At 40.3% G+C, this 10,918-nt stretch overlaps 1 protein-coding gene across 3 annotated transcripts in view; it reads left to right on the top strand.

The window, feature by feature from the left end:
* ZCCHC7 (zinc finger CCHC-type containing 7) overlaps positions 1-10,152 on the top strand; it is a 248,793-nt gene extending 238,641 nt beyond the window's left edge. For all 3 annotated transcript variants that reach the window (XM_021707050.1, XM_021707051.1, XM_008074151.2), the window contains 3 exons: positions 1,552-1,647; positions 6,497-6,611; positions 9,605-10,152. In XM_021707050.1, coding sequence (XP_021562725.1) covers positions 1,552-1,647; positions 6,497-6,611; positions 9,605-10,059 — 666 coding nt within the window. In that variant the 3' untranslated portion in view covers positions 10,060-10,152. The remainder of the gene's footprint in view (positions 1-1,551; positions 1,648-6,496; positions 6,612-9,604) is intronic.
* The last annotated feature ends 766 nt before the right edge of the window (positions 10,153-10,918 follow it).

The following is a 10,918-nucleotide window of genomic DNA, read 5'->3' as shown; positions in this document are numbered from 1 at the left end:
CGGAATTTTTTTTTTTTTTTTTTTTGAGTTGGAATCTCACTCTGTTTGCCCAGGCTGGAGTGCAGTGGTATGCTCACAGCCACCACAGCCTGGACCTGCTAGGTTTAGGCACTCCTTCCGCCTCTGCCTTCCAAGTACCTGGAACTACAGGCACATGCCACCGTACCCTGCTAATTTTTTGATCTATTGTAGAGATGAGGTCTCATCAAGTTGCTGAGGCAGGCCTCGAACCCGTGGGCTCAGGCAATCCTCTCACCTCAACCTCCCAAAGGGCTGGGATTATAGGCGTTGCCCAGAATTTCTAACAGCCACCTCACTGGTCTTTTTAAACTGCATCTCACTTTCTGCTCATATTCACCCTCTTTATAGCTCCAAGCCAAAATGGTTTTTCTACCATACAATTCTAACTATTCTGTTTCTGTACTTAAAACCTTTTGTTTAAAACCGGATAAAGCTCAGCTCCTTAACTTACAAGGCCCTCCATTTGTTTGCCTGCTTTCTCCATCTCCATTACATTTCTTCATTACATCTGACTATATGCACATCATACTTTGGCAGCATGTGTGCTCTTTTTAAAATTTCATGCCATTGTTCACGCAGTTCTCTCTGCCACGGAGTCTCCATTTGACCTACTCCTGATTCTTCATTTATTTATTTTTATTTTTACACCTAATTCTTTGAGAGTTAGAGTCTCGCTCTGTCACCCAGGCTGGTGTGCAGTGGCATGATCACAGCCACCACAGCCTCAACCTGCTGGACTCAAATGATCCTTCTGCCTCAGTCTTCCAAGTAGCCGTTAACTACAGACATGCACCACCACGCCTGACTAATTTTTATATTTTATTGTAGAGACAAGTTCTGGCCAAATTGCCCAGGCTGGTCTCAAACCTCTGGACTCAGGCAATCCTAAGAACAAATTTAGATTTTACCCCTTCAGGGAAAATTTTTCTAACCCCTCCTTTCCCCCATCCATTGGTTGGTCCCCCCTGACTTCTCCAGTAAAACCTTGCGCATACTACTGTCACTGTGCTGACACTGTTTTGCATTTATATATTTATATGTCTATCAGGTTCTACTGGCCTATTACTCTCTGAGATACCCAACACAGTGTTAAGTACAATGTCTAATGGAATGAGGAGGGACAAAGGAGAGGAAAGCACATATTGACATTAAGAATAAAAGATTTGGCTGGGTATGGTGACTCATGCCTGTAATTGCAGCACTTTGGGAGGCCAAGGCAAGAGGATTCCTTGAGCCTAGAGTTCGAGACCAGCTTAGGCAACATAACGAGATCTTGTCTCTAAAAAAACAAAGAGAGAGAAAGATTGCCATTCCCTTGCTGTCATGGGAGTGAATGTGGGTAGGGGAGAGGTTGTTCTTACCATGTTATACACATTAATATATGGAGTCACCTGAATATGGGGACTCCACATTATGCTCTCAAAAGCAGTATTTCTAAGGAATCCCTTACCTATAAAGAGCCCTTTTGGAAAAAGGAGGTTTTAATTTTTTTTTAACATTAACAAACCCTCACAAATATTTGTGTTGCAGACCAAACCTGGACCACCCAAAAAGCCAAAGACCCCTTCCAGACCATCAGCTTTAATGTATTGCTACCACTGTGGGCAAAAAGGCCATTATGGACACGTAAGTTTGGATGGCATTTGGGCATAAAGCTTCTCTTGCCAGGGAGTCATTTCTGAAAGATGAACTCAAAAAGATTGTAACTCTAAATGCTTACTTTTTAATTAACATTCTAAGGTGATACTTAATTTTTTTTTTTAGATTGGAAATATAATTTATTTAAAAGTAAATTAGAGAGAGAGAGAAAATTCACCTCCCCAAGGTAGGGAAGGTAGCCAAAACATGGCGACAGTCATAGCCCAAAGAGCACATGACCACACCAGAGTCTAGCAAGGCAATGGCCACTTAATATGTTTTCAATCGATTTACTTCTCCCCTCCTCACCGGAGTAACAATATGTCAAAGCATATTTCTCCAATTATTTTAAATGTATATGAACAGGCTGGACTAAAACTAACTGAGTTCATAAAGTAAATCAGACAAATATTAATGGTCAGTAGTATGATAGCAGTTTTCATGAATTACTATAATTACTATTACTTTAATACAGTCATATCATGGTTTTAGATTTTCTACTTAGTTGTCCAGTTTTCCCTGTTACTGTGATCAGTTAAATCTTCAGTGCAAAACCTGACATTCCCTAGTGGAAAAACAGAGATGCTATATCACTGACTTGGCCACCAACCCACAGATGCCCAGATTCCCTGTCCAGCCAACACATTCCCTAACCTCAACTGAAAGGACCAGATTGTGTGTGTTCTAGATGTTAAGGTGTCAACATGGAAGAAACTTTTTGCTTTGAGGTGGGCATGAATTCACTAGCTAGTTGCCACCTTATGTAGGAAAAAGCAGCAGCTCATCTCAGAGACAAAATACAATCAGAATAGGCTCAGAGCTAATACATCCCAGGAATCTTGAGACAGCGGCACAGAAAGTAAAAAAATTCTTATGGAGAGATATACTACTAGTCTACAGGGAGGTTTCTAAGAGGCTGGAAAACCAAGATAAACTAATATCAAATCAGATATGATGGATGGAGACTGAAGGCATACAGACTCTTGGGAGTCCTCCAAATGGACTATGTGAGCTGTAGGATGGGGCAGTATTGCAGGTTATACTTAAATTCTGGCCTTGACACTTCACTGGTATGAACCTTGGGGCTGGAGCACCTGCATTGTGGGGAGGCAAAATTGCTGCGAGAAGGAAGAATGTGAAAAAGTCCTTCAACAGATCAAGTTAATCTTGGGGCAACAGGAGCTGTGGGGATGAGGCATAGAATATGAAAGCTAGTATGAGACTCTGCTCTGCAGTTCTAATTTTTGCCCTGCTACTGACTTAACCACATGACTTGAACAACCCACTTTTTCTCTTTGGTCCCAGTTTCTTTATCTCCAAAGCAAAGAAGTTGTACAGAAGGTCTCTCAGCGCAGACATTTGGGTGCTATTTCCAATGTTATCAAATCCATAGTGTGGTGATACGGATGGAGAACTCACATTGGAAATCTAACTAGAAAGACTTCTTTTAACAAATTTATCATCTCTAGATCTTAGACGGCTTTGCGTGTTCCTCATTACCAACATTCAGGTGTCATCAGCACCTTTTAGGGACATATTCACATAAGTGTTCCATTGCCACATAAATCACAAAGATATACGATTTATGCTTGTTTACCTCTTTAAAGCTGAGGAGTATAATTTTAACATTTATGTGTGTTCAATTAAAGGAAAACAATAATAATTGGATGCTTACTAGTCACTTCTGTTAATGTAGATTGGCAATATATTAAAAGCTTTTGGAATTTATCCCTGAAATCTAGACTTAGATAATTTTTAATTTATAATAAAGCAAATTTGGCACCCTCATCACTGCCATAGATGAAGAACTCTAGATTGTTCACACTAATGAAGAAGATCAGTGGTGTGGCTAATCCAGAATAGATAAATTGTATAGCCAACTATCAATTGTCTCTGCTAATGGAGGGGACCAGCGATGTGGATAATCAAAATATAATTTACATGTAGCTTTGGAAAACATTTGTGGTACTGTATAGCTCTGTGTAGTCACATCAGTCTAGACCATACAGGATTCAAATAGGAAACTATTTAAAGATGTCTGAGAACCCATCTCCTTCAGTTTCAGAAGCTCAGCCCTAAAGATGTTATTGTTGAATAACTTCTTCATATACAAAGAGACGACTTCAGGAGGGTTGAAAGGGTTAGCAGGTGCTGGAAGAGTTAAACGATTCTGTAGAAGTGGGTATTAACTGATTGTGTCAAGATCTCTAAGACCTTTCTGTAGTCATAATTTTCTCTTGACTATTTTATGTTGGAAATTCATAAAATTGCTTTACAAATCACCATTATGGTACTAAAGTATTCTGAAAATGACTCCATATTACACAGTTGATTTTTGTGCTTTCGTGTGTTTTGTTATTAATTAGCAGTCTTTCATTTCACTTATGGTTAGATTCCTAGACCCAAGTCTTAAGTATACCCTTTCTCATGGATAGCAGTTTATAAAAGCATTTCTTTATTTTACCATATAGGTTTGCCATATAACCTCCAAGAGCACCCCCCCAAAAAAAGATGATCCAGAAAGTCACAAGAGAGTAACTCTAAAGATAGCAGAAGGAAGGAAATAATAAAGATAAGAACTAAAATTACTGAAATAGAAAACTGAATAGCATCAACAAAGCCAAAAGCTGTTTCTTTAAAAACTCTTTTTCTCAAAAGAAAAGAGAGACTAGCCGGGCTCAGTGGCTCAGCCTCTAATCCCAGCACTTTGGGAGGCCGAGGTGAGTGGTTTACCTGAGCTTGCGGGTTCGAGACCCGCCCGGACAACTTGGTGAGGCCTCATCTCTACAATAAGTCAAAAATTAGCCAGGCGTGGTAGCATACGCCTGTAGTTCCAGTTCCTTGGAAGGTTGAGGTGGAAGGATTGCTGGAGCCCAGTAGGTCGAGGCTGCGGTGACTGGGAGCAGCCACTGCACTCCAGTCTGGGCGACTGAGTGAGACTCCAACTCAAAAAAAAAAAAAAGAAAAGAGAGACTTCTGGAAAAACTACTAAAAGAAAAAGGTACAAACAATGAGTAGAAGGCATAAATAATATAAAATAGTGTATTTTTTATTATAAGAGAATATAAAGTTCAGACTTAAATCTGAAAATGCAGATAAAATAAATAACTCTCTAGAAAAATATAAGTTGATCAAACTGACTCAAGAACATATCAGCTGAGCCATTACCATTAAAGAAGTTGAATAAACAATCAGAATTTCCCACACTGAAACCTACCAGACTCAGATGGTTTTCTAAGACAAGTTTTGTCAAACCTTTATTCAGAAACATAATCCAAGGGAATACTACCCTACTTATTTTATGACACTATTATAACCCAAAGCCACTTTTAAATATTTACAGAATGATACCATTTTTATGAAGTCTGAAACTTCAAATTTATAATATTTATTGGAATAGTAGTAGTATAAGAGGATAAATACATATGAGAATGGCAGATGTCAGCTTCATGACAGTGAAAAGTAGTTGCACAAAGGATTTCAGTTACATAGGTATGCTTTAATTCTTGGGGGAATAAAATGGAAGTCAAGGTAAAATGTTATGATTTGGTAAATACAGATTTTCATTACCTTTTTCTATACTAAAGTATATATTGAGAATTAGTCATACTTTTTTTAAACTCTGCAAATTAAGTACATACATGTATGTCTACCAGCTTGGTCAGATATCTTACAAGTACAAGTTCAGTATTCTAATGCCAAAGTCATGATGAATCAGCTAAATTTTATATGGATGTTTCACATACTCTCTAAAAGATATTCTAATTTTTCTTCATTACTTAGCTAAGAAATATTGAACATTTGTAAATAAATGTTAGGCAAGATGGCAGAAGGCAGAAATGGGAGAGTTTCAAAGGGAAGCCTCTTTGAAAGAAAAGATGTTTTAAACATGCTGAATACATATCACAGATCATGATAAACAGAAATCTACTATATGGGGAATGGTTCAGACTAAAGGAGTGAATTGGGAAATACCAACTGTAGAAAGGCCATAGTCCTGAGACTTGGAGGCTGGTAAGAGTCAACTTGGGTGATCTCAGCTTGGGTGGGGGAGCGAGGAGAAGAGGCACTTCCTTTGGGGTATCTCAAGATCACCTAGGAACAATTTCAGGCTAGACATAACCCACCACTATCCTACTCCCCACCGTAAGAATCACTACCTTTACAAGCAGTAAATATTGGGGGAAAATAAGCTCTCAAACTACTTGTGTCTAGAGAAAAGAGTAAAGGGCTAAGAACTTACACCCACAGTTTGTTGATGGGAAGAAGAAATAGAGAATTACTTGAGGAAAGGATGTTGGAAGAGATGGACTAGCAAAGGACTAGTACTAATATAAGGCCAAATAAAGTAAACTCACCTGCAATCCCAGCACTTTGGGAGGCCAAGGTGGAAGTATCACTTGAGCACAGGAGTTCAAGAACAGCCTGGGTGACATAGCAAGACCGTGTCTCTACAAAAAATAAAACAATTAGTTGGGCATAGTGGCACACACCTGTAATCCCAGCTACTTGGGAGGCTGAGTCCAGGAGGTCAAGGCTGCAATGAGTCCTATCGTGCCTATCTACTCCAGCTTAGGCAATAGAGTGAGACCTCACCTCAAAAAAAGGGGGGGGAGGGAGGAAAACCAAGCCTGAAAGAAAAACCTGTCATCACAACGGAGGAGATGTAGGGCTGGGTAACTCTCCCAATACCCCAGCAAGGACCATGTCCTATAGCCATAGCATGAGGTTCTAGTGATGTGGGGCTCCTCTCTAATTAACGTGGTTCAGGATCGTGCATAAGGATTTTCTGAACAGTATGACCTTGTGACATCATAATTTCAAATACAATTTTTAGGAATGTACAGAAAGAGAAGTGTATGACCCGTATCCAGTATCTCCATTCATCTGCTACTATGATGACAAATACAAAATTCGGAAGAGAGAAAAGAGACTAAAACAAAAAATAAAAGGTATGTTACTAGACTTCTTGTTAGGTCACTTTTACAGTAGTTCCTAAATTTCTTTTTTTATACTGTCTTTGCTTTGGAGGTCATTAGTTAGCATAGAGAATATTTTTAATAATTACCATAAAAATTGGAACTTTCTTGATCTCCAGAAACCAAGCACCCACTTCAAAAATCTTGTATTGCAGTCTATTTACAATAAACATTTTATTTTTTCACATAGTGATCATTTTAGAAAATGTCCAGAAAATTCTGCTGTCATCTATGTATGGAAAGTTTTTGGATTTTTTTGTTTCTGTTTTTTTGTTTTTGTTTTTTGAGTCACAGTCTTCCTCTGTCACCCAGACTGGAGTGCAGTGGCATGTTCACGGCCACCATAGCCTCAACCTGCTGGGTTCAGGTGATCCCTCCACCTTAGCCTTCCAAGAAGCTGGAACTACAGGCGTGTGCCACCGTGCCCAGCTAATTTTTCTTGATTTATTGTGGAGACATCTCGCCAAGTTGCCCAGGCTGGTCTCAAAGCCCTGGGCTCAGGCAGTCTTTTTGCCTTGGCCTCCCAAAATGCTGGGATTACAGGTATGAGCCACCACACTTGGCTGGAAAGTTTTTAAAGACTGCTCTGAGAATTTTCTGTTTAAAAAGTAATTATTGACCGGGCTCGGTGGCTCAGCCTGTAATCCCGTGCTTTGGAAGGCCAAGGTGAGTGAATTGCCTGAGCCCACAGGTTCGAGACCCGCCTGGGCAACTTGATGAGACCTTATCTCTACAATAAATAAAAAAAATTAGCCGGGCATGGTAGCGTGCCCTGTAGTTCAGCTACTCTGAGACGGAAGGATCGCCGGAGCTCGGTAGGTCAAGTCTGCGGTGGCCAGGAGCGGCCACTGCACTCCAGTCTGGGCGACAGAGTGAGACTCCAACTCAAAAAAAAAAAAAAAAGAAGTAATTATTTTTTTCTCTTTGTATGCTCTAGTATTTTTCATGGAAAGAAAGTCTTTCCTACTACTATTTTTCATTAAAAGAAAGCCTTTCCTGCTGGGTTATTCCTGGAGCTTCCCCCTAGAAGTCATTTCTTACAGGCCACCATTGCAAGCAGAGCTCGAGGTCCACAGCCACTTCTGGGGTTTCTGCACCTAGTGTTTCTGATGTAAATTTCTTTTTTACCAGGTTAGTATCTTATCATTTACATCTATTTTCTCTGCCTCTATTCTTTCTTATTATATAATTCAACATGGTTTTCCAAGTTACCTTTCTTGCTTTCAGGACAAAATAGTTCTATCATTTTCAAGTTTTCTATACAATGTTTTCTGACTCTTTTGATCTTTTTGCTATTCTTTTCTAGACTCTCAGTTCAGGTCCTTTTCAAAATGAAGATACTGATTTTATGGAAAGTCAAGGAATCCCTTCTTATAACTCCTGCATGTTTACATATCACATTTAATATAAAATTTATCTCAACTACAGTCACCCCTCAGTATTGGTTCCAGGATCCCACTCATATATCAAAATCTGCACAAAATACGAAATCTGCAGTTGGCACTGTGGAACCCAAGTTTGTATACAAAATATTGACCATCCATATACACGAGTTTCACATCCTGCAGATGCTCTATTTGGTTGAAAGAAACTCGTGTATAAGTGGACCCACGAAGTTCAAACTGTTGTTCGGGGGTCAGTTGTTTGGGGAAATTATAGTACATGAAGATTATAGTTAGACAGCTAAATTAGAAAGAGATTAAAAGCCGGGCTCAGTGGCTCAGCCTGTCATCCCGCGCCTTTGGGAGACTGAGGTGAGTGGATTGCCTGAGCCTGCGGGTTCGATACCTGCCTAGGCAGGCAAGACTTCATCTCTACAATAAATTTAAAAAACTAGCCAGGTGTGGTAGTGTGCGCCTGTAGTTCCAGCTCCTTGGAAGGCTGAGGCGGAAGGATTGCCAGAGCCCAGCAGGTCGAGGCTGCGGTGGCCGGCAGCGGCCACTGCACTTAAGTCTGGGTGACAGTGAGACTCCAACTCAAAAAAAAAAAAAAAAAAGAGATTAAAAAGAAATGCATGAAAATGTCACTTCTGGATTAAAGGATTATGGGTGCTTTCTGTTTTATGTTATTTATACTTTTCCGATTTTTTCCAAGTTTTCTATAATAAGCAGTTGTAACTTTTATAATCAGAAAAATAATTTGTTTTCTTTTTAGCTAATTATAGTGACAACTCTGTAGTATAAATCCACTTTGAGGTTCACTATGATCCATTGAAATTTTTACTTTATGCTAAAATTCTTTATTGGCCATTTCTTAATCTTTCAAGATTCTGTTGACATGTTCGTTTTCATCCCTTACTGTAACCTCATCTCCCACCTGACCCTGTCAGAATCACTACCATCAGACATTCATAATAAGTATGTCAAGTCGTGACAAAACATAGCATCAGCTCTGGCACTAAAACCTCTAAGATACATGCGCGTGCGTGCACACACACACACTCCTCAAGCCAGTGATCACTACTCTGGAGGAGTAATCTGGGCAGTTTGGCATCCCCCCGTGAGTACTGTAACCAGGTCTTATCTTTGGAGGGTAATTGAAATGTCATACGAGACCATCAAAAGGCCATTTTGTACAACTTGCTTTGCCTTATCTTCAAGGGCTGTCTCTTTATCACTGGAGAAACTTGAATTGGTCAGACATGACTTTTCTACACAAAGCTAAGATGATTTCTGTTCTCACTGGTCCTCACCTCTGTTGTTTAACCTAAACTGTGTGGAACAGATAAATAACTATCAGTGGGTTTCTGGATGTTTTCCATTTTTAGCGATCGGGAACACAGAACTACAGCCATTCAATTTTTAGTGAGTGATTTTTTTTTTTAACCTTAGTAAGTTTGTTTAGAATGTCTTATTAACACATTTAAATGTGTAGCTTCCCTGTCTACTAAGTTATTGAAGACTGACGAAAGCTCGCATGGACTACCTAGCTGCTGAATATGCAAAACATACTTTTATATTTTCCAGCACTCAAGAAAAATGGGGATATTCCAAAGCATCTTGAGACACCCTATACGGAAGCAGCAGATGAGAACCCCCACCATTATATGAGGAAGAGCCATGCCTCGTGGAAAAGCAGCAAGTGGCCTCAAGAAGATGAAGGGTTGCAAAAAGAAAGGATGAACAAGACCAGAGACCATGAAGGGCACAGGAAGGCCGGCAGACCTTGGGCCGTGGCTGAGGACTTTCCCAGGGGCTCAAAAACCCACTCTTCTGGCAGCTTCAGAACCCAGAAGCCTCACAAGTCCTATCGCCATTCATTGCATTCCCACAGGTCAAGAGAAGACAAGCCCCCCAAAGAGGGCAAGCGGGGCAAGCAGAAGAAAAAGGAGAGGCACTTGGAAGACGCTGACGGTGATAATTTGTTTCTTATTAAGCAGAGGAAAAAGAAAGACCTAAACTGTAAGAAAGACAGCCTCTAATATGGCTTTCCATCACTCACTTGGTCTTCATGCCTGCAATATTCAGGCTATATTTTTTATTATCTATGAGTAAATAAAGTGAGTTTTTCTTTGTTTTGTTTTGTTTTAATTTTCTGACATACCTTGAGTTGCTGAAGAGGTGCCATGATCTAAGTTCTCTTTGTCCTACAGGTTATTAGGTAAGGAAGTAGAAGGGCTAACTTTGATTATCTTCATCATTTTTACTCAGAGTCCTCAGGCATAGGAAAAATTCACTTTTTTAAGAAAGTTTTTGGCCAGGTGCGGTGGCTCACGCCTATAATCCCAGCACTTTGGGAGGCTAAGGTGAGAGGATTGCCTGAGCCCACAGGTTCGAGACCAGCCTGGACAACTTGGTGAGACCTCATCTCTACAATAAATCAAGAAAAATTAGCCAGGTATGATGACGCATGCCTGTAGTTCCAGCTACTTGGAAGGCTGGGGCGGAAGGATTGCCTAAGCCCAGCAGTTTGAGGCTGTGGTGGCTGTGAGTGTGCCACTGCACTCCAGCCTGGGTGACAGAGTAAGACTCTGACTTGGAAAAAAAGAAAAGAAAGCTTTTTTTTTTTGAGTTGGAGTCTCTCTCTGTCACCCAGGCTGGGAGTGCAGTGGTACACTCATGGGCACCTCGACCTGCTGGGCAGGTGATCTTTCCACCTCAGCCTTCCAAGTAGCTGGAACCACAGGCGTGCACCACCATGCCCGACTACATTTTTGATTTATTGTAGAGATCGCACCATGTTGCCCAGGCTGGTTTCAAACCCCTGAGCTCAGGCAATCCTCTCTCTACCTCCCAAACTTTTTGAAGAAAGCTTTTAAAAAATACATTGAAAAGAAAATA

This window comes from Carlito syrichta, unplaced genomic scaffold, assembly GCF_000164805.1.
Source record: "Carlito syrichta isolate Samal-C Ts95f unplaced genomic scaffold, Tarsius_syrichta-2.0.1 Scaffold316346, whole genome shotgun sequence".
Classification (NCBI taxonomy): Eukaryota; Metazoa; Chordata; class Mammalia; order Primates; family Tarsiidae; genus Carlito; species Carlito syrichta.
Note: the sequence above shows the minus strand (reverse complement) of the source record. Positions and strands in the feature narration are given on the sequence as shown.